We start from the raw sequence: 23,733 nt of genomic DNA on the forward strand, positions 1-23,733 counted from the left end.
CTTTTCTTTTTTCTCTGTTCTCTTTCTCTAATGGCTCAGGAATCTGAGTCCCGGGTTATTGCCCCATTGACCTTGGATCCCTGAGCCTGAATGGTTGGGCAAAGGTTTCTGTCTGGGATGGGGAAGGAGGCTGGATCATTCTTTCTTTCTCTTGTCCTTTCCACCTGGCCAACACCACCCCCACCCCCACCCCCGACTTCAGTTCTTTCCCTTTGCCTTGCCCTAGCCCAATGACTGCCTCAGCAATAGAAAGGCTGGAGTCTTCAACCAGGCCCCTCAGCTCTCATATCTACAAAAGGGACAGTGACTCGATCCCTGTTGTCTCTACTTTCAAGGACTGGAAGGATGAGTTTCTCACTCAGAAGCAAGAGGAAGGTAAGGGATTCAGGAGAGAGCTGGGGTTGTGGTGGGAGGAAGGAGGAAGCAATAAGCAATGTGATTGAATAGAAAGAGGGTCTTTCTGGACCTGAGCTCTGGTTTTCCTTCTTGTAATCTGTTGCTCATGTCACCCAAGAAAAGTAGTTTCTGAGATCATATAGACCAGCTCTAATCTTAAAGATTTATCAATCATTATTATTGTTATTAAAAACTTAATCATTGGCATTTACTCTCCTAGACTCCCAGAGTTCTCTCCATAACCTTCAGAACTGGACTTATTTCTAGTTCTTTCCTAGTAGTATTATTCATTGAGGGAAAGAGCCAAGATGGCAGCTGAGTAGCAGTAAAAGCTGGAACTCCTCTGAAAATCCTCCTAATAGTATTCATTCCCCTGTAATTATCAAAATAACATAGATTTATTTATTAAGAGTAATGAAAGGAACAGGAAAGAAACTTATACCTGAGCCTGGGTAGCAATGGTATCATTTCTTCCCTTCCTGCAAGGGCCTAACCTAGTCACCATCAACTCACAAAAACACAGTTAGAAAGATCCCAGATACATAAATGGGTTTGGAGATCCTAAGCTTCCCTCCCTATCACCTGTTTTCTGAAGATCTGCTTCTTGCCTTGATTCCAAGTCTGTTGTTGTCTCTATCACAATTCTTGGTCATCACTGATGTGGCCTGTCCTATAGCTCCTAGAATTCCTTGACAATCACTCACCAGGGGCTGCATCCATCCACACTGCTTCTTGCTACTGTCTTACATTACCACCATTCAGAAATTCCTTCTTCCATCTTCCTCATGACTCTTCTCCCTCCAAGAAACCCCTGTTCTCAAAGCCTTGAATATACATGGATCTCAGACCCACAGCATTATGAAAAAACAATTTCCTTTCCTGGTAGTTCATGTTTCTTTCATCCTCCCCCCCCACAATAAACAAATTGGCAGCCCCTGCAAATTGCAGTGGATACTTATGCATGGTCTGTAGATATCTGTCATATAACATCCATATATACATAATAGAGCAACATGCAAAGCATACCAGATATATAGATTGCATATGATATGCAACAGTATGATACAACATTAGAATTACATGAAAAGTGTGCCTCACATTCTAGGTGCTATCTTACTTTCTTCAAGCCTGCATATGCTGCTGAGTTAGTTTCCTGTGTGACATCCTCACCTATCTCCCTTTGGGTACTGGCTACTGGCCATATAATCTGGGTGCTTCTGTGGTGAACCACTGACTTTTCTTCAGTGTTAATCTTTTCATATCGGTATGAGATCTGGTATTCTCCAGTCTGTTGGCCCAAGAGTCCCAATCCAGGGCCAATGAACTAGAAGTCAAGGCCAATCAAGTCAAGTCAAGAATTATTCCTTAATCTCCTACTATGTGCCAGTCACTGTGCTAAGTAAGTCCTGGGGTTGCAAAAAAAAAAGACCAAAAAAAAGTCCCTGCCCTCTAGGAGCTCACAGCCCAATGGGGAAAGAATAGGTAAAAAACTCTGATATAAACAAGATAAATTAGAAATAACAGAGGGAAAGAATTAAGGGGGATTGTGAAAGACTTTTTGTTGAAGGTCGGATTTTAGCTAGGTTCCTAAGAACTGTCTCTTGCCCCCAAGATCCATCTTTATAGGTAGTACTTGTTCTCTTAAGACCGGAGTGACAGCCCTTGCCCCTTGGCAAAGATTCCTCCTTGAGCTAGGGAAAACTTGGTATCATTACCCAGTGCCCAAAGTGGTATCAAAATCTTCCTTCCCATCTCCATTTGGATCTTAAACCAGATCTTCGACTTGGGGGTGGGGGAGCATCATCTGGGACTATGTGTCCATCTGTAGCTAATGGATACAGTCTCTCAGAAGACTGAATTCTTTGAGGCTTCTATGTTCTCTTTGCCAGAGACTCCAAAAAAACCCTCCCTTACAGAAAATAAACAGTAACAATGTATTGCCTTTTCGAGGCCACATTCAAGTCTCTGGAGCTATTCTGTAGCTTAGCAAACTGCTTAGAATTCCTACTACTTGCTATGTGGTGGGTCTATTGGTCTATTAGCTTGTATTTTTCTGGTTTGGTAACAGGATTCCATGCTTTAATTGGAGTTCTTGACCATACATTGAGGCACTGTACTACTGCTTGCTCTTTCTGAACTCTTGTGAACCGAGGCCATAGCTGGAGTGTAGGTTTGGTCTCTCATTCAAGACATATTGTTAACCATCCCATCTTCTGAGACAAATCAGTAGAAAGCCATGGCTCTTGCTCCCCTCAATCACCGGATCATCCATTTCAATTTGGAAGGGACTTTAGATGCCATGACTTTCAATCCTCTCATTTTAAAGATGAGGAAACAGTATGAGAAAAGTTACATGACTTACTCAGGTTCACTCAGCTGGTAAATAAATGTCTGAGGTGGGATTTGAACACAGGAAGATGAGTCTTCCTGACTCCAGGTCCAATACTCTATACACTGTGCCACCCTGTTGCCTCCTGGGAGTTGTTACTTTCTTCTTTTTTTTTTTAAACCCTTCCCTTCCTTCTTAGAATCGATACTGTGTATTGGTTCCAAGGTAGAAGAGCTGTAAGGGTTAGGCAATGGGGGGTAAGGGACTTGTCCAGGGTCACACAACAAGGAAGAGTCTGAGGCTAAATTTGGTTAGGACCTCCCTTCTCCAGGGTTGGGTCCCAATCCACTGAGCCACCCAGCTGCTGCCCTACTTTCTTCTTAAGTACTGTATTTTCATCAAGTGGGCTAAAGAGCAATGTTTCCTATGGAGTGAGTGACTTTTCCTTTAGTGGCTCTGCTATGAGATGCCATGGTCAGCAGCAAGGGCAGAAGAGGGGAAGATGGACTCCTCTCCCAGACTCCAGTGCTCATGCTCCTCAGTGGTATCTCCTGACCCAAATGACTTCTAGACTCTGTCCTCCTTCTAAAGGTCACACCAGGGTGGGTTCAGCCAGCTGAGCCATCCTCTGATTAAATCATCTTCAGTGAAGTAGTTTCTTCACCCCTCTGAAAGGACTGACAAAGTTTAAACACATGTTCACATTCCATTTAAGAGTTTAACACTTTGGATTTTTTTTGTCTTCTGCCTCTTGAAGTCCATAATTCAATATTTCATCATCCCTGTAAACCAATCAATAAATATTAAGCACCTAGTATGTGCCAGGCACTATGCTAAGCACTAGGGATACAGACAAAAGACAGTTCCTCCCCTCAAGGAGATTACGATCTAATGGGGGAAACAACATGCAAACAAATATATATGAGTGAATCATGTATAGGATAAATAGGAAATAATTAACAAAGAGAAGTCATTTACAGTTAAGGTATTGGGAAAGGCTTCCAATAAAGGATGAGATAAAGGAAGCCAGGGAATATGGGAATATTTTACTTTCTACTTGAGTTGGACTGCAGGACATTCAGTTGATCAGAACTTCTTGATCAACTTTGCTTTAAAAAGAATTTTAGAAATATGTTATTATGATTCCAGTACTAAGTTGTATGAACTCATAATACTATCTGTACCCTAATCACTATCCTAATTTTTCCATCTTACTGCCTCATCTTCTTAGTCACAAGCTGGTAAAAGGGAAAAAAAAAGATCTAGGCACTGAAATATTTCAAGAATGTTTTCTTGTAGCATTTGCTTGCATCTTCTCTCATGAACTTATATACATTATCTGTAATGTCATATAGCACAATATAATAATATAACAACAATATGGCATATGACATAATATAAATATGTAGCACTTAGGTTCCCCCCAAAAAATATCCCATGCTTAGGGTTGTGTATCCCATATGGGTGAGTATCTGCTCAAAAGTATAGCTTATAATCCCCCACTGATGTGTTTTCATTTACTAGTCTAACCAGAATACATATTAATTCAAAATAAAGGATGTTTAACAATATAGAAAAAATAAGTGTAAAGAAAAATTGCCCTATATCTGTATTGTCGAACCTATAGTACATGTGCTGGAAGGGGATGCTCCCTTCCTCCTCTCCATGCATACCTGAGGATATTTCTCACATCATCTGTCCCTCTGCCCTGCAACCTAATGAAAGCATTTCCTCCCTCCCCCATCTGAGGTAAGGCAGGGGGGTTCACATACAACATGAGGATTGTAGTTTAGGCACTCTAAAAGGTTTGCCATCACTGCCCTATATCATCATACACATTGTTCCTCTGGTTACTTGACCATCAGTGATACACATGGCCAGGAAACATATATGCAAGAACATATATGTAAGGTTATGTTTGGCCAGGGAACATAGGTGAAGAGGAACACAAACAGCAGGTCAAATTCACCCCTCTAATGCTATGGAGTTGCCAGTGACCCTCTAGTGATGGTGTGCTGTTCTCTATAGGGAGCCTTCACTCTCTGCTGGGCATCTATGCCAAGCTGTTACTGTTCTCTCATGCCATCTTCTGATCTTAAGCTGCAAAGCACCTTTTTCCCCTTAGAGGGAGGAATCTACAACTCAGTTTATAGGTTACTTCTTTTGTGATGCAAACTTCAGACAGCTAATTATAGAGAAGTATTGAAGATTTTTAAGCAAATCTTTTTAACTCCTTTTCCCGTGCCGCACCTTTTTAGGCTGTTTTCAGTGAAAGCTTTTTTTTTTTTTAAACCCTTACCTAATGCCTTAGAATCAATATTAGGTGGCAATTCCAAGGCAGAAAAGTGGAAAGAGCTAGGCAATGGGCATTTGAATGACTTGCTCAGAGTCACACAGGTAGAAAGTGTCTGAGGTCAAACTCAGGACCTCCCATCTCTAAGCTTGGCTCAACCTACTGAGCTACCTACCTGCCTGCCCTCTAGTCTAAAGTTTTATTTGGCTTAATAGTAAAACAATTCCTTTTTACTTCCATGATGCCAATTGTGGTCCATGCATATCCCAAGGACTAGATGAAGAAAAATCTAAGAGGTTGTTAATATTGTGTTATTTCCTTCTAGCAACCAATTCTCTTTACTACTTTTACACGAGATACTTGTGTTTGTGTCTTCTAGACTGTAAGCTTCACCAGGGCAGAGACTTTGGGTTTTATCCAAACTTTTCCTTTCTCAGTACCAAGCAGAGTGATGTACACACTTGGTAGTCAAATTGAGTTGAAGATGTTCCTTCTGAAGAAGTAGATTCGTGGGTGGAGAGTGAAAGAAATAACGAGGGAGACATCATTCTTCTTTTTGGTGGGGAGAAGCCAATCAACTAATATGTATTTCTTATAAATCAATCTCTCCCACTAAGACCCCCACCCAATTGAGCAAATTTTTTAAAACTCTAAAAAATAAAATATTTTTAGATAAATAAAATAATATTGTGTTATTGTATAATTGTATTACATATAAAATAGAAATATAATGTATATTAAAGATAATTACGATCAAAGATTAAAATAAATATTATTTATATAATCTAGAAAAGTAATATAAAACAATAAGAGATAATATAATAGATATATTAAAATAAAAAATTCTAAACAATAAAAAATCCATAATTGAACAGCCAAGCAAAACAAATTCCCATATTGGCTATGTCTGAACATGTATATTTCCCTCTACAGTTTCAGTTCATTGAAGTCTCTGAGGCAGCTAGTGCTTCAATGGGATGAGATATATTTGTAAAAAGCACTTAGCACAGGGCCCCACACATAGTAGGCACCTTATAAAGGCTTATTCCTTTCCTTTTCCCCTCTCTGTCAGAAGGAATGGGTATGTTTCATCATTTTTTTGGACTCTCAGTTCACCAATACTTTGTATTTCTCTATACTGTTTTTATTGTTGTATACATTGTCCTCCCATCTCTTGTTACTTTGTTCTACATCAGATCTGTTTCTTCGAAAACTGTCCATTTCATCATTTCTTATGGCAAAATAATATCTCATTGCATTCAAATATCCCACTTTGTTTAGGCATTCACTAATAGGAGGACCACCCCTTAGTTTCCAACCTGGGGCTACTTTACGAAGGTCCCGTCTACGTAATTTTGTACATATGATCCCTCTTTTTTCTTCCTTTGACTTCTTTGGGCCTCATAGTGGTATAGTTGGGTCAAAGAGTATGCAGAATCTAGTAACTTTCTGGGCAGAGCTTCAAAATGCTTTGCTGAATGGCTGAACCAAACAGTACACAAATGTATTGCTTTTCCTTCAGCCCCTCCAAGATTGGTCTTTTGCCTCTTTTATTTTCCTTTTTGTCAATCTGATTGCCAGGTGTGAGAAATGCTTGAGAGTTGCTTTCATTTGCATATCTATAATTATTAGTGACATAGAGCATTTTTTCTTTTCCTTCTTAAAAGCTTGGATTATTTCTTTGGTCCTTTGAAATCGGTTTGTTCATATCTTTTGATTATTTGTCCGTTAAGGGGAATGGCTCTCAGTTTTTCATGATTTCCTTAGCTCCCTCCATCAATTTACCCCAACTTTTCCATAGCTTTTAGAGAATACTTCAAGTTTTTCTGTGATGCTGGAGAAATCGATATCCACAGCCTAAAGAACATCCTATCAATAGTGGGGATCTCCAGGACTTCGGCTGAGATGGTTGAAGCGCTGATGAGTGCTGATGTGAATTGTAAGCAAACTCTGAAGAGCTCCCTTCACCCTTTCCCCAGGATCCAAGCTTCCTCTCCATTCTCCTGACATTTCCTTCCCCAAACATCTATCCATTCTGAGGACTGACACTGGGGTAAAAAGGGCCCTTCACTGGAAGTCAGGAGGGCTGAGTTTTAGATCTGGCCCTGGCACTAACTCATTTAGGATAAATTAGTGTGTGATCTTAGGTAATTAGACCATACATCACCCCCAGCCCCAGTTTCCTCACTTGTCAAATGGAGATTATAATACCTGTCTAGCCAAGCTCAGACATTCACCAACTCTCCTTCCTCCTCTTCTTTTTGTTTTTTTAACTCTTATCTTACCTTCTGTCTTTGAATTTATACTAAGTGTTGGTTCCAAGGCAAAAAAAATGGTAAGGCCTAGGCAATGGGGTGATTTGCCCATGATCTCACAGCCAGGATGTGTCCGAGGTCATATTTTAACCCAGGACCTCCTGACTCCAGGCCTAGTTCTATCCACTGAGCCACCTAACTGCCCCCTGCCCTTCATTCCCCCCCACATCCATCTCTTCTAAGTGAGTATCACAGAATGATAGAAGGTGGAACTGGAAGGAATATGATATTGTTCACCCCTGCATTGCAGAGAAAAGGAAACTGAGACCCTAGATAATGCCCATCTGCTGGTCTACAGCTTAGCTGGCAGGAAACTATCTATCAAGATGCCTGAGGAAAGGATCTGGAAGGTGTATTCACTTATCAGGACTCAATTTTTTAAATGCCTTGAAGAACCAAACTTTATCAAGTGACACAGCTATTTTTTAAGTCTATAAGATAAAGAAAATAGGGATACTGGGATGAAATTTATTTTTTTAAACCCCTTACTTTCTGTCTCATCAAAGAAGGGCAAGGGCTAGGCAATTGAGGTTAAGTGACTTGTTCAGGGTCACATAGCTAAGAAGTATCTGAAATTAGATATGAACCCAGGACCTCCTGACTCCAAAGCCTGGCTCTCTTATCTATTGAACTACTTTGCTATCCCCTTTTTTTCCCTTTTTAAAAAAAAAGCCCTATATACTGTCTTAGGATTGGTACTAAATATTAGTTCCAATGCAGAAGAGTGAGAAATGACTGTTTTCAAAGTATGTTTAAGTTCTACTCATTCCCCCTCCTAGATGTCATTTCCATAAAGGGAAAGGTCATATCTTACCTAATTTTCCTGACTTCTCTCCTGTTCAACAATTCTCTATAGCCATTTAATAAATGTTGAATGAATTAAATTGATTAGAGTTAATGAATATTAATTAATAAGACACTTTCCAGCTGTGTGACCTTGGGCAAGTCATTTAACCCCCATTGCCTAGCTCTTACCATTACCTTGGAACCAATACTCAGTATCAATTCTAAGCCAGAAGGAAAAGGTTTTAAAAGAAAAGAAAAGAAAAGAAAAGAAAAGAAAAGAAAAGAAAAGAAAAGAAAAGAAAAGAAAAGAAAAGAAAAGAAAAGAAAAGAAAAGAAAAGAAAAGAAGAGCTCATTTCTTAGATGATTACATGGGTGAGTGGGATCTGGGAAAGAAGCTTTTGCGTGAATCTTTGCATGTTTTTGCAGGTGATGGACATGTGGACTTTAAGGACTTCCTAACTGTTCTAACAGACACTCAGCGCTTCTGTCGATCTGTGGGTGAGAAGGGGCCCCTGTGGGTGAGGTGGGGGTCAGGGATAAGCTGAGTGAGCAGAAGGTGAGTCCTGTACAGAAGACACAGGGCTGGTGACCTGACAGGGCCCTCCTACTGCACCAGCCTGTCACCAACCTAGGATATTGGGACTGGAAGAGACTTCTTCCATATTTACCCATTCAACTAACAGTTATTAAGCTCCTACTGTGTCCAGGGCACTAAGCTAAGCTTGTAAAGATAGAAAGTTTATTTAAAACATAGTCCTTAACCTCAAAGAATTTTTAGTTTAGAGTGGGATGGGATAAGACCCCAAGCCTGTAGCCAAGAATAATATACACTGGAGGCAGCTAGGTGGATCCATGAATTGAAAGCCAGGCCCAGAGATGAGAGGTCCTAGGTTCAAATATGGCTTGAGACACTTCCTAACTAATTTCCTAACTGGGCAAGTCACTTAACTCCCATTGCCTAGCCCTTACTGATTTTCTGCCTTGGAACCAATACACAGTATTTATTCTAAAATGGAAAATAAGAGTTTTTAAAAAGAGAGAGAAGGAAAGAAAAGAAAAGAAGGAAGGAAGGAAGGAAGGAAGGAAGGAAGGAAGGAAGGAAGGAAGGAAGGAAGGAAGGAAGGAAGGAAGGAAGGAAGGAAGGAAGGAAGGAAGGAAGGAAGGAAGGAAGGAATATACCTAACATGATAAAATGTAAGAAAAGTATGGTGTGTAAGCTGATGATACCTTCCACTCTTCCCCCAGAACAGCACACTAACCCTTCATCAAATGGTCGAAACCCCCATACTCTACTCTTTGAAGTCCTTTCCCAGTTGATAGAGATGCTAGCCTTGCCTGAAAACTTCATGGAAGAAATCACCAAGTGAGCCTTGGGAATCAAGGGCAGGGAGAAAAGGGTGGGGGAGTGAGGAACTAGGGGATGTGAGAAAGCCCTGTCCTAGGAGAGAGACCAGCTGGCCTCAGGTCCTGGTTGTGCCTCTTACTACCCCCTGGTCCTTGGGAAAGCCACCAGGCATTACTGAGTTGGAGGGATTTTTCTATATAACAGAATTACTATTTCATATCCCGCTTCCTTCACAGGATGCTTGTGAGGATTTAGGCAAAATAACAGAAGTGAAAGGGTTTTGTTGTAAAACATTCTAACATAAGAGAGAGGCGTGCTGTAATTATAAGGCATTATTATTAATAAAATATATGAGTCTATTAGTCAGGAAAACAATGGGTTCAAATCCATCCCCTGACATTTACCCAGTCATTCTACTTAGCAGCTGCCCAGGACTCATCTACTCAGTCAGACTATCTCTATCTCTCTATTAATATGACAATCACTATCTCTAGCTAACTCTGTCTCTATATAGCTGATTCTCTCTATATTTCTATCTCTTCTGTATCTGTATTTCCCCTCTCTCCATATATATATATATATATATATATATATATATATATATATATATATATATATATATATATATGTGTGTGTATATATATATATATATATACACATACACACATATACAAATATATATACATATACATAATTGTGGCTAGCTAGCTTTCTCTCTATCCCTCTATCTACTTCTGTATTTCTATATCTCTATCACTTCATTTCACTCTCTCTATATCTATCTGTAGCTAGTTTCTTCTGTCTCTATATACCTACCTCTCTTTATATATCTGTCTTTCCCTATTTCTATTTCCGTATCTCTATTTCTCCATCTCTTTATATGTGTATAGCTACCTAGCTTTTTTTCTGTATATGTCTATCTTTATATATCTCTACATATATCTATTCCTATATCTATTTCTATTGGTATCCATCTCTTTCTATCTGTAACTAGTTCCTTCCCTTGCTAAATATCTATCTTTAAGTATCCATTTATATATGTATATATATATATATATGTATGTATGTATTCAGTGCTTTTCAGTCACATCTAACTCTTTGTGACCTCACTTGGGGTTTTCTTGGCAAAGATACAGGAGTGGTTTGCCATTTCTTACAGATGAGGAAAACCAAGGCAAACAGGGTGAAGTGACTTGTCCAAGGTCATATAGCTAGTAAGTGTCTGAGGCCAGATTTCAACTCAGGAAATCTTCCTAACTCCAGGCCTAGCACTTTATCTACTACACCACCTAGCTGCCTGTATATCTATCTCTTTACCTTCCTATCTATCTCTATATTTCTAGGTCAGTCTCTATATCTGTATCTCTATCTCTTCATCTCTTTCTGTCTGTCTATGTCTCTCTCTCAACATCTATATGTAGATATAGATATGCTTATCTATACCTAAAAACACAAGAACAGCCCTCTATTTTCTATGCCAAAATGCCTCTTAGTATATAACGTAGAATATGGCCAGCATGGTACAATGGATAGAGGGCTGGTTTCAGAAGCACTAAAATTTGGGTTCAAATCTTGGTTGTGAACCTGAGCACATGACAACTCCTAAGTGGCCCTGGATGAAAAGTTATAGATGACTTGTAGAACTGCTTAAGGGAGGGAGTTCTCATACTAGTAGTCCCCTATACCAATGAAACTGGGAAGAGAGCGATATAGTGAAGGCAGCCAAGTGGTACAAGTGATTAGAGCACTGGGCTTTGTATCAGGAAGATCTGAGTTCAAATCTTGTCTGTGACATCAGTTGTGTGAACCTGGGCAAATCACTTTACCTCTGACTGCCTCAGTTCCTTCATTTGTAAAAGGAGGAGGCTGGACTTGGTCCCTAAGGTCCTTTCCATCTCTAAAGCAATCAACATCTAAATGTAAACTTGGGCTTCTAAAAAGCCTAAGTCTGGAGCCCGAGACCTGGACAGTTCTACCAATCATTAACCATGGGAATAATCTCTGAGCCAGGCTGAGAGACAGTTTCTTCCTCTGGAAAATGGGCATAATAATGTTTGCATTACTTTTCCTATAGGGCTATTTTGAAGAAAGTGTTTGCTCTGTAGAAATGACCACAGGCCCAGGCCCATTAGTATTCCTGAACAAAAAAGCACCACTCCAACCCCAGCCCTAGCCAGTGGGCCCCCATGGTTGCCCATAATTCACATCATGGAAATTTACCTTGGGGCCCAGGGCTAAGTGAGGGTCTCTGATTCCACAGTTATTATCAAAAGAAGATGAAAGGTATGTCAAGGTATAAAGAATCTCCTATTACTGCTTCCCGACAACCTCATCCCCACAAGAGAACCTTCGCCCGAACCTCAGATGTTAGCCCCCACGAGCAAAAAGTCATAAATATCGTGGATCGAATCAAGCGACAAAACCACTGTGAGCCCCCTTATGCCCACCCCCTTCCTTCCTTACCAGACCATGGCAAAGGACTGTGTTACTCTGTTCCTCAGACCCCGAGCCCTATCTGTTCTCTCTTTCCCCTGAGTGTCATCTAGAGTCCTCCACCTGTTTACTGGGTGGGCTTGTAGTGGGGCAGCTGAAGCCTTCACCAGGGAATCCTCCCTGTGCCCTGGACTACTCAGAAAATAAGGGTTCTGCTACCATCCAGATGTGGAACTTAGGAAAGTCATTCTGTCCATCCTGCTTCTTTCTCCACCCTAATAGACTTCAACAGCTTCATTTAGAAAAGTTGTTTTATCAGATAATCAATGAGATAACTCCCAGCTCTGACATTCTGGTTCAAAGCTCCCTCCCAGCTGACACCCCATGTTCTAAGGATCCTCCCAGCTGACACCCCATGTTCTAAGGATCCTCCCAGCTGACACCCCATGTTCTAGGGATCCTCCCAGCTCTGACATCCCATGTTCTAGGGATCCTCCCAGCTCTGACATTCTCTATTCTAGGGATCCTCCCAGCTCTGACACCCCATGTTCTAGGGATCCTCCCAGCTCTGACATTCTCTGTTCTAAGATCTCTCCCAGCTCTGACATTCTCTGTTCTAAGGTCCCTCTCAGCTCTGATATTACCTGTTCTAAGGGCCCTACCAGGTCTGTTACTAGGGGAGGTAACAGCATGTACACAGATAAGAAAATAGAAAAATTAAGGTTGGGGTTAGGAGAAATAAGGGGGAGACAGAGGGAAAGAGAAGAAAGAGGAGAGGAGAAAGTAACAGACATCGACACAGAGACGGAGATAGGGGTTGGGGGGAAGGTGGTGGGCAGAAAGAGTGCCTATTGTCTTCTGCAGCACCAGGGCATCCTAGGAGTGGTAATCAAGCTGAACGTAATACATTCCAGGCACCAGGGAAGGCTTGTTCAAAGCTTGAGGCCAGTGATAGCATGTTGAATCTCCTATTTTGGCTGCAATGTAACCTTCGGACAGTATTGAGAAATAAGGCTGGAAAGGGACATGGGAGGCAGATTAAATGCCAGGCTGGATTGTGGATATTCTATCCTCAAGGCAAGAGGGAAGCCCTGATGGTCTTTGGAATAGGAGAGTTGGACATATTAGACATGGCTGAACGCATTCACCAGGAAGAGTCTATGGAGCCATGTGGAGGATAGACTAGAGAAGGGAAAAGTCTGGAACGAGGCAGACCAATTAGGAGGCCCAGACAGCAGATGATGAAGGTGTGAAAAGCAGTAGCTGGCACACAGAGTGCTTACTAAATGCTTGTTGACTGATGACTAGATAGTATAGAGGTGATATTGCTAAAACATGGGCATTGATTCCACATGGGGAGCAAGGGGAAAAGTGAAGCCCAGAAAGATTCCAAAGTTTGAATAACTGAGACAATGGTGGAAACTGGGAACTTGTGGGGAAGCAGAGTTTAATGAAAAAGGCCTTGAGTTCCATTTTGGACTTGTTGAATTGGAGAGGCTGACTGCATCCAGGTGGAGCTGTCCAACAGTCAATAATTGTGGGGCTGAAGTTCACTAAGAGCTATAGTTGGGCGTCATAGGTATCCAGACATTCACTAAAACTATGGCAGTGGATAAATTTCCCCACGAGAGAGCAGGGAGAGAAAGGAAAGAAGGGGGCAAAGACTAAGAACCCTGGGAAACATCCATAGTCAGAAGAGCAGGGAAGAGGTGGTGGCCCAGCAAAGGAGTTGAAAACTCTGAAACTTTTCTACATACTAAGAAGACCAAGATTGCTGCACTCTTGTGTGACCTTAGACAACTCTCTTGTTATCTCTGAACCTCTGTTTCCTCCTCTGTTTTAAGGATTTTTTTTTTTTTGGTGGTTGTTTGGAGGTAGGCTTGGGCAAACTCAGAGCAATCTGTGCTCTGTCATCTTGGCTGCTCAAAGCAGAAGTCTCTTCCTCCATAAAACAAAGGGACTGGACTAGATATAACTGTAAATCTGTACTCCTGTGATACTAAGGAGTGGTCATACACTTGGGAGACAGTCCAAGACAGAACAGTAGAACCAGAAGAGGAAGTCTCTAGGATGAGGGATTGGTTGACAATGTAGGAAGCACCAGAAAAGGTCAAAGAAGAGGGCAGAAGATGGGGCACTGGGTTTGGAAAATGAGAGTACCTGGAGAGAACAGTCTCAGTAGAGGGCTGAGAAATGGGATGTGGGGAGTGGGAAGCTCAATTACAAAGGAGTAAAGAATGAATGGGCAATGAGAACATAAAGGAGGTGAATGGAGGTGATAATGAACTTTGCCATTAGAGGTAAGAAACAAACTGGAGAAGAATGTGGAATTGAGAGAACTTTATTTTTTAAACATGCTCCTATCTTTTGTTTTCACACTACCTGGATTTCCCTGCTTGCCTCTTCTTGCCTCCTAAAAAGTCATCCTTTATTTATAACAAATAATTGTTTTAAAAAGAAGAAAACTTGGGGGCAGCTGGGTAGCTCAGTGGATTGAGAGCTAGGCCTAGAGATGGGAGGTCCTAGGTTCAAATCTGGCCTCAGACACTTCCCAGCTGTGTGACCCTGGGCAAGTCACTTGACCCCCATTGCCTAGCCCTTACCACTCTTCTGCCTTGGAGCCAATACACAGTATTGACTCCAAGACAGAAGGTAAGGGTTAAAAAAAAAAAAAACTCAAAACAAGGATTTGTTTTTTAAAGGATGAAGGAGACTCATTAGATAAGGAGAGTTAAAAACAAAAAGAGAAAGGGGTGATATGGGGAACAGACTCTCAACAAACTGACCTCAAATAGAGAGACTGATCTTGGCAGGAAGAGACTCTTTCTCCTCCTCTGAGATGAGAGCAAAGAAGTCAGCAGGAGGAAAGATATGGAGGTAGTTTCCTCTGAGTGTGTTTTCAAGTGGGGTAGGGGGAAGAGATTATAGACTTGTGGGACTAAACTTGGAAAGGACATCAGGGACCATCTAGGCCAACCTCATTTACCAGATAAGGAAACTGGGAAGTTAGCAATGGTTTATTAAAGTGGCAAGTCCTGGAAAAAGTGGCTAGTGATGTTTTGCCCTCCAGAGGGTAGATGATGGAAAAAGGTGAGATGAAGATAGCTAGGATGAAGGAGAGTTTGCTTATGAGTAGAGGGTTCTAGTGAGCCAAGTCAGACTTATATCCTAGAGTTCCAGCTTTGACAGTCCATACTCTAAGAGCCCTTCTAGCTCTCTTGTGTTATGTTCTAAGGTCCCTCCCATCTGTGGCATTCCACATTCTAGAATCCCTCCCAGCCTTGGCAATCCATTCTCTAAGGCCCCTGCCACCCTCTGTTCTGACATACTGTGTTTTCAGGGCCATCTCAGCTCTGACATTCGACATTCTCAAGTCTCTTCCAACTGTGACAAATTTAGATATGTCTTATTAACAGCTCTGATTGCCCAGAGGTAGAGGTGGTGAGGGCAGAGGGGTCTCAGGCCCTGGGGATGAAGAAAAGCTTGCTTAAAGGGGAGGGAGTGTTGTTTCCTGGGTGATGAGCACAAGGGCACCTGGGCTCGTGGCCAGACAAATAACCAAAGGATCTGGGTGAATTCCCACATGCCTTTTTCACAGCAGCTTTCTCCCTCTCCATCAGCTACCTTCCTGCAGAGCCCCTACGCGATCCAGGGAGCCAATCACTCACTGTGCCCCCGTCTAGACAGGAAGATAACCCGCCGGAAGCAGGGGTCCCATGTCATTTTGGAAGAGTATAAGCCCATTGACCTAACCACTGACTTCAGGAACTTCTTTCAGATGGGACCCAAGGGAGTCAGGTGTGCTTACTAAATATCAGGCACTCCTCATATCCCCCTGGTCCTGGGAGATTAGGAGCTGGGTGCTGCCTTCTCAGGATGGGGGCCCAGTGCCATGGGGGGAAGGTTGGCTCACCCTCACCCTCCTTTACCCTCCCAACCCTGCATGAGAGACTGAATTAACCCCACTCCTTCCTGTCCTTGTTTCACGTTCCCTGCGGAGAATCCCTGCCCTCTGTCCCACTACCACCCCACCCATTCCCTTTTCTTTACAGGGATCTCAACCCCACTCTCCGAAAGTGGCTCACCTCAATGTCAAGCCGCACCCACTAAGCTGCTGGGAGCCCTTGGCACCCTTCCACCCTTTTGGCTGAGGATTTCTCCAGGCTTGGGGATCCAAGTATAAGGTGCTGCTGGACCTAGGATAGGAGGCAACCTTTGGTACTAGTCTACCTGCTTAGCCAGCCCAGACAATAAATGGAAACATCCTCATCTGGTTCTCAGGGGGTAGGGTCTTTGTGTCCAACCTCCCCTTCCTGGGCTGATGCGTTCCTCCCAGATTGCCCACTGCCACCTCTAGCCCCTAATCAGGATCAAGGTTACTCCTAAAGAAGGCCTGGGCCAAGAAAGGGTTCCCTGGTAGCTGGGGCCCTAAGAGACAGCTTTAGATAAGAGGGCGCCAGTTCTCTGGCCTCTCACCATAAACACTAAGCACACCACCTATGTCCACTACCTTGACTCTGCACTAAGGGGACTATGTTTGGGTTTTTTCCCAGAGGGGAATGGGGGCAGCAAACGGCAATGACTACTAACAATAACTGGTTCCATTTCTATAAATCTTGAAGTCAGTGAAGACTCGAGTTCAAGCCTTCTGAGGGTCAGTGGAATGGGATGGGAGAAGGGGTTTAGCATGGAGAAAGAAAGCCTAAAAGTGTATGCATTGTATGTTACAAGTAGAACATGAGCGCCATCTTCAAGTAGGGTTGGTTTATGGATGAAGGAAGATCCTTGTTCTGCCAGGCACCTGGATCCAGGACTAGGTCTGGAGTCAGGAAAACCGAATTCAAATTCAGCCATAAACACCTACTCTGTGACCCTGGGCAAGTTGGTTTCATCTCTCCTGCCTCAGTTTCCTCTAGTGTAAAATAGAGATAATAACATAACCTCCTCCTGCTCCAGAATTGTTATGAGGATCAACTGAGAATAAATGTAAACCACTCAGCACAGGGCCTGGCACATAGCAGTTTAAATGCTTATTCTCTTCCCCATTTCCTGTTTGGTCCCGGAGGGCAGGACAAGTTGAAATATGTGGTTCCTTGCAAAGAAGCAGATTAAGGCTCCATGTAAGGAAGCACTAAAGCAGTGGGTTCTCATTCATTAAAGGCCTTTGAGCCAAGGCTGGATGAGATCTGAATTCAGGTCCTCCAACACTGAATCCAGCATTTCCTCCCCCAAACCAGTGTCCCCCAAGTCATGGCAACTGGATCTGGAGTCACTTCTATTCCAGCCCCCAGCTAGGGGGACCCTAGAAGGCTCACAGGATTTCAGAGCTGGAGGGGACCTCAGTGGCCACCTTGAATGAGTGGCCTCTACAGAACAGCTGTCACCTGGTCACTGGTCAGGTTTGTGAAGGCTGGCTATGAGAAGGAACTCTCATCCAGACCATTCCTCTAAATTATGAGTCACTAATTGTTACAGAATTTCCCCCCAAGACTTTATTGGGTTCTTTACAACCTCTGCTCGTTTCTGCCTTCTTAGGCCAAACTGAACCAATTGCACTGTGCCAAGCATTTTTCTGAAACCCTGACCTTCCATCTTGGAATCTATACTGTGTATAGTTCCAAGGCAAAAGAGTGACAAATGCTAAGCAATGGGATCTTGGCCAGGGTCACAGAGTCAGTAAGCTGTCTAGACTAGATTTGAACCCAGCTTCTCCAGATTCTTCTCTATCCTGAGCCACCTACTGGCCCCTGTGCTACGCAATTTACAACTACTATCTCATTTGGTCCTTACAGAAACATTGAAAGGGAGAGGCTATTATCTCCAGTTTACAGTTGAGGAAACTGAGGCAAGCAGAGGTTTAAGTGACTTGCCCAAGGTCACACAGTGACATCTAGTGTTGTTAGAGATCTGATATGAGAGGGGAAAGTGGGAGACTCCAGGCTAGAACCCTTAAGCTACCTAGGTTGTCATCCTCTGAAAATTCAAAGTTATTATCATCTTTTCCCTAAACCACTGTCTGTAATTGAACACAGCATTTGACATGGGCAGAAAACAACTTTTTTTTTTTTAAGCCCTTATCTTTGTCTTAGAATCAATACTGTGTTGGTTCCAAGGCAGAAGGACAGTAAGGAATAGACAATGGGGGTTAAGTGACTTACCCAGGGTCACCAAAGTGTCTGAGGCCGTATTTGCAACCCAGGACTTTGCAACTCCAGGCCTAACTCTCTATCCACTGTGCAACCCAGCTACTCCACTAGCAATACTTGTCATGGTAGCCAAAAACTGGAAACTATTGATGGCGTCCCATTAGAGTAGCTAATGAAACTGTGGCATACAAACATAAAGGAGTATTATTGTGCCAGAGGAAATTGTGAAGGAGACACTTTCAGAGAAAACTGGGAAGAACCTCTATGAACCGATGAAAATAGATTAAGAAGAATTTAAGAAGGTTGAGGATGTTAAGACTCAAAAGGGAAGTAAACAGGCTAGAGTCATACAACTAGTGTTACCATATCTGGGATTCAATCCCAAGGGTCCTTGAGTACTTTTGCAATTCATACCAGGGAGCTAAAGAATAGAAGAAACCAGGGACAAGGCTCTGACAAGTTTAAAACATTTATTTAAAATACAATTTATAAAATGCTTAATCTGCTGACTTGGGGACCCGCGGAGAGGGGTGGGAGTTCAGGGAGCTGCAGAACTGCAGGACACATGGCATCTCTCCCTCCCTCCCCTACTCTTCTCCCTTGAACACACCCAAGGGAACCTTGGCTCACCCCGGGGGAAACACAACAACTAGAAACAAGGTTCCAAGAGGTCTCTGGAGCCTCTGGGCCAGGGGTGGCCAGTGTGGCCCCACCCATCTAGTCTCAACAGGAAGGCTCCCCCAGGGAGGGGCGGGCTGGGCTTATGGGGTGTTGCCTCCTGCCTGCAGGTGGGGAGCACCCTGATTGACTGGGCTGAGAGGGGCTGGTAACCAGCCCCTGCACCCCCAGCTCCTTTGGTTAGCTAGGCTGATGTGGGAGAAGTGGCTCATTGGAAGCTGTTAAGCCGGGAGGTCAGGGGCCTGGCCCATGGGGTCAGAGGAGCTGGAGGAGAGGATGTTACCGTGGACAGGTAGCTAAAGGGGGCAGCAGCCTTAGGTGACTGCCCTCTACCTCCATCCCGGATTTCCTAAGCCAAAGCCCACAGCTCACTTTAAAAATAAAAGAAATGAAACACAACAGAACTAAACCAAAGGAAAAGCACTTAGGAAAGATGTGGACGACCACACAAAGCCCAACCCTTCCTTCTCCCATCTCCCTGGCCCGACCGACCCCACAACACACACACATAATAAAGTTTCCTATTTTCTTCTCTCACTTTTCCCCCTGTGGGGAAGCCAAGGCAAAGCCTTGGTGTAGGAGCTGCTGGGGTTCCCCAATGGGGCTGAGTCTCACCTCAGCAAAGGAGGACTGAGCTCAAGGCCTGGGGGCTCGCAACACCCTTAACCCTGCAGAAAGGACCCAGGAAGGTCTTTCCCAGGTAAGAAGCCCCACATGACTAGGTCCAGGCACTGGGGCTATCACTATAACAATGGGCACATGGGGCCCCGCAGGGCCAGAGCCTGCTTTGAGTGTTTCCTGCCCCCATTTTTTCTGGGCCAATGAGTTGTGTAGACTGTGCACTCAGGCGAGTGGATCAAGGCCAAGGAGGACAGCCCTTCCCTCGCCTCTGGGACCCAGAGGGCAAGGAGAAAGGATCTGGGCTGGTGGGTAGTCATGTCCCTTGTGACACCACAAGCCCCCCACTTTGGGGCAGAGGCCATCTCCTAATCATAGCCCTTTCCCCCCGCTGGGCCTGACTCCACGGCAAGACAGGACAAGTTGGGACAGGAGAGACAGCATATGCTCCACCACGGAAAAAAGGCAAGGCTCAGGCCTTTGAGACCTCCAGAGCCAACTCGGCCTGCCGCACTGGGTCTAAATATGGCTTGGCAGTGCACGCGTGCTACCTGTGAAATGCAACAATCTCCCAATCCCTTGGAAACTTGTCAGTTAAAATCAGAAGAGGGCTGGCTAATAACTAAGTCAGGAAGAATCAGTGCAATAGAAGAGAGTAGATGGGGACTGAGAAGAAAGGCAGACATTTCCACAGTGCGTGTCCCCGGGGAGGAAGCTGCTTTAGGCGACAGCTGCTTCCTCTGCCCCGGTCTAAGGGGCCAAATGCCCTCCTCCAGCCTTTGCTCCGGAGGCTGGGCATCTAGCCGGGGTGATCCAACACTGTAGCTTAGGTCTAGAGGGAACCAGTCTGTTATCACCAGCCAATGCATGATGGGAGACTTCTTTCCAAATGTTATTCGGTATGGTTAGTCCCCAAAACAATGACTCCTAAAAGGAAACGTGCCAGGTCCAGCTCTGGACTGGTACCGTGGGTGATGCGATAGCGGCTCCCGGGCTCCTAAGAGTTCCAACCTTGCCATCGCTGGGAAATCGAGCTACCCTCTGACAACACTGTACAGATGGCTCATCAACAGAGGCCCTGGAACCAGACTCGTTCCCATGTTTTCCTTGGACAAGAAGTCAAAATACTGAATAAATCTAGTTTTTCTTGCTTGTAAACCTGGATATGACAAGTCTCCCTCCCTCCCTCACCCTGAACTCTTGGCTGGAAACAAACAGCCCATTTGAATGCTGGGGTGGGGAGACCAGCCTGGGGAGAAAGGGAGGGAAAGTCCATCTGCTTTCACCACCTCCATGAAGACTAGTGGTGGCATTCAAGGACAGTGGGCCCCCCGCCCTCCTGCCCAGCCCCAGCTCTCTGGTCTGGTCTCATTGAAGGGCCCCAGCTGAGGACAGGCAATGTGGTGGGAGCCTGAGAAGCCCCATCCTTCCTGGGGGCAGCAATAGGAATAAAGAACAAGAAGCTAAGCTTGCCAAAATCCTATCTGTTAATGTTTCTGCAAATTCATTGAAACATTTTAGAAGACTATCAACTACCCTTCTCAATTAAAACAAAAATTCATTTAACAGCTAAAACCCCTCCCATGCACTTTTCCTTGCAAATCAGACTGAAACAAACAAAAAAATAGAAAAGAAAAAAAAAAGAAAACGATCCTTTCAAATGGAACTTGCTATTTAAGTGATGAAGACATGCACGTTTGGGGCGTTCCCATTTGTGTTTTGAAATCCCAAATTAATGAGCATGATAAACTGTTATTGCTGGCACTGGCTTCACCCCAAGTGGCACCATCTGACTCTCCGCTCTGAGTCCTCGGTGGGCCCCCCAAACCCACCTCCTGCCCCCACTTTCTCCTTTTACAGCGACTTGGGACAGCCCTTGTCGATGTGCCAATCACAGTGGGAGGAGAGGGTCGGGGGTCACAGTGCATGGGGTTCAAGGTCACAGTGGGCGGAGCAAAGGGGATCACAGTGCAAGTAAATCAGGTCGTTCCCTCTGCTCAAGTCCAGCTGTCCGCCACGGCAGTGCAACCCGTGGCGGACGACCCTGGTGGCGGGGGCAGCGGCAGCATCCTCTGGCACCCACATTTATCTGCGCTGCTTGAAGCCTTGTGAACCATCAGGACCCAGAGGCTGCCTGATCACATTATTGGGCTGTCTGGTGTCTTCCGGCTGGGAGATCCTTGTCGGCCTAAAGAAAAGGAGATCAAAGTGATGGCGGTCATCCTCGGGCTGTGTAGACAACTGCTAGCTCTTGATGCTGTTCTTTCCTCTCCCTCTTCCCTCCCCCCAATCCAACCCACCCCAATGAAGTCTTGGAGGATTAACAGACTATGCTGGCCTTTTGGCACCAAGTCTGGAGGTCTGAGCTACTGCCAAGATGGAGATGGAGGGGGTCCTCCAGGCAACCTATCTTTGAGCCTGCTGAGCCTTTCCAGGCTTGATGACTCTAGTCCAGATCATCTCTGTGGATGAGGGTGTTCTGCCTATCCTATGCACTGGGCTACACAGTCCTTCCTTGACAAGGGTCCCAAATATTCTCCCAAATACTGCAATGAGATACAGACCAACCTAAGAAAGGAGGCCAAGTGCCTCTATGGGAGGTCACAGAAAGCACAAAGACAGATTAAAATTCTAAAGAAAGAAAGCAACAGGGCAAGAAGGTCAACACCCTCAAAAATCACAAAGGGGCAGGTGGGGGGACAGGCAGATGGGTAGCTCAGTGGATTCAGTCAGGCCTAGAGACGGGAGGTCCTGGGTTCAAATCTGGCCTCAGACATTTCCCAGCTATGCGACCCTGGACAAGTCACTTGACCCCCATTGCCTAGCCCTTACTACTCTTCTGCCTTGGAACCAAAACCTAGGAGTGATTCTAAGATGGAAGGTGAGGGTTTAAAAAAAAAAATCAAAGGGGGCCAAGGGACCAGTGGTTATGACTAAGTACAAAGAAACTAAGATGCCAGACCTCTCTCTTGGGATTCTGTGGAAGATCTGGCAAGTTCAGCAGGCAAGAAAGAAGACTTGTTACCTCAAAAGCTAAGAAGGTCTGGAGCTGATGGCGAGTCCCAGCCCAACTGCTCTAACCCTTTGGGGATTACAATGGAGGAATTAGTCCCAGAGAGGGGAAGGGATGTGACAGCTCTAGGATTTAAAGAGCAGTCTGTCCTCACATGAAAAGATGAGACGACTCTTCTCACTAGAAGAGTCTGCCCTCTTTCCTGATAGTACACCCAAAACACACCCGTTTCAAGAAGGCTTCAATTCGATTGTTGAATGACAGCTACTGAATAGGTTCTTTTTAAAACCCTTCCCTTCTGTCTTAGTAGCAATTCTAAGAGAGAAGAGCAGTAAGGGCCAGACAACTGAGGCTAAATAACACACAGCTAGGAAGTAAGGCCACATTTGAACCCATATCCTCCTCCTGCCTCCAGGCCTGGCCCCCTAAGCACTGTGCTACATATCAGTCCCCACTTACATAGTTTCCAAAAGGGGGTTAACAGATGAAGAATTGGTTATCAAGGGAAACTACAGGTGTTTGAGGGAACCCCATCCCTTCTGAGGTGTTTCCCAAAGTGTCCCTCGGAGCTCTCCCCAGGCTAAATCTTTGCTCCACAAACCACTATCACCCTGAGTCTTGTGAAAGGCTCCCTGCAGACACCTAGGTTCAGAGGTCACAATCAGAAAATGACAGCAGCTGCCTGGCTTCCCAGTGTGGCTATGGGTCTCTAGCAAGCCCAAGATAGCCTCTACTTCAACCCTCATTTTACAGAGGAGGAAGCAGAGGCACAGAGAGGAAAGGAACTTGTCCAGAGTGATTCAGGCCACAAGCAGCAGTCCTGGGCTTTGAACCCATGTCTTGTGACTTGGGTTCCTTGGAAGGGCAAGCTGAATAGAGTGGTTTGTTTGAGAGGCCTCAGGAGACAAAGCAACACAGGATGTGCATCTTTGTGTGCTTCCTCTGTTCTGAATCTCCTGGAGGAGGATGGGGGCCTGCAGAAGAGAGCACTGGCCGCTAGGCTCACCTGTCCAGGATAGGCTTCTCTTGTTCTTCCTCAGGGCTGGCACTACCTAGGATGCGCTTCCGGGCCTCAGCGTATTCCGCCTCACGCTGAGCCAAGGACTTCACAGGAAGGGCCGGCCTGCTGCTAGAGTTGGGGCTACTGACGACCCCGTTGCTTGTGGGCCTTTTGAGAATTCGTATTTGAGGAGGGGGTCCCGAGGGAAGGCTGTCGTCCTGAATAACGATGGGCACTTTGGGAGGAGACGTGGATTTCCTGCTGATAAGAGAAAGCAAAGGGGCCTCAAGATTCTCAGACAAGAAGAGTCAAGCACCACATTTAACCCCACATCCCCAGAGTGTCCCAGGTACTAACAACATCCATGCCCAGGCTTCAGA

At 44.5% G+C, this 23,733-nt stretch overlaps 2 protein-coding genes across 13 annotated transcripts in view; one reads left to right on the forward strand and one right to left on the reverse strand.

Annotated features, from left to right (window-relative positions):
• The window catches only part of SPATA21 (spermatogenesis associated 21), a 32,395-nt gene extending 16,221 nt beyond the window's left edge, over nucleotides 1–16,174 (forward strand). For 7 of the 9 annotated variants that reach the window (XM_056795707.1, XM_056795712.1, XM_056795708.1 and 4 more), the window contains 7 exons: nucleotides 227–375; nucleotides 6,820–6,957; nucleotides 8,547–8,618; nucleotides 9,366–9,483; nucleotides 11,726–11,892; nucleotides 15,519–15,696; nucleotides 15,951–16,174. In XM_056795707.1, coding sequence (XP_056651685.1) covers nucleotides 227–375; nucleotides 6,820–6,957; nucleotides 8,547–8,618; nucleotides 9,366–9,483; nucleotides 11,726–11,892; nucleotides 15,519–15,696; nucleotides 15,951–16,008 — 880 coding nt within the window. In that variant the 3' untranslated portion in view covers nucleotides 16,009–16,174. Of the gene's footprint in view, nucleotides 1–226; nucleotides 376–6,819; nucleotides 6,958–8,546; nucleotides 8,619–9,365; nucleotides 9,484–11,725; nucleotides 11,893–15,518; nucleotides 15,697–15,950 lie in introns of those variants that run through there. The other 2 variants (XR_008911558.1, XM_056795714.1) reach the window with 2 other exon arrangements.
• A 2,323-nt stretch (nucleotides 16,175–18,497) lies between these two features.
• SZRD1 (SUZ RNA binding domain containing 1) overlaps nucleotides 18,498–23,733 on the reverse strand; it is a 33,333-nt gene continuing 28,097 nt past the window's right edge. For 2 of the 4 annotated variants that reach the window (XM_007491641.3, XM_007491644.2), the window contains exons 3-4: nucleotides 23,360–23,611; nucleotides 18,498–21,528 (exon numbers count right to left, since the gene is read on the reverse strand). In XM_007491641.3, the coding sequence (XP_007491703.1) occupies nucleotides 21,426–21,528; nucleotides 23,360–23,611 (355 nt within the window). In that variant the 3' untranslated portion in view covers nucleotides 18,498–21,425. Of the gene's footprint in view, nucleotides 21,529–23,359; nucleotides 23,615–23,733 lie in introns of all 4 variants that reach the window. The other 2 variants (XM_007491640.3, XM_007491643.2) reach the window with 1 other exon arrangement.

Source organism: Monodelphis domestica, chromosome 4 (assembly GCF_027887165.1).
Source record: "Monodelphis domestica isolate mMonDom1 chromosome 4, mMonDom1.pri, whole genome shotgun sequence".
Taxonomy (NCBI): Eukaryota; Metazoa; Chordata; class Mammalia; order Didelphimorphia; family Didelphidae; genus Monodelphis; species Monodelphis domestica.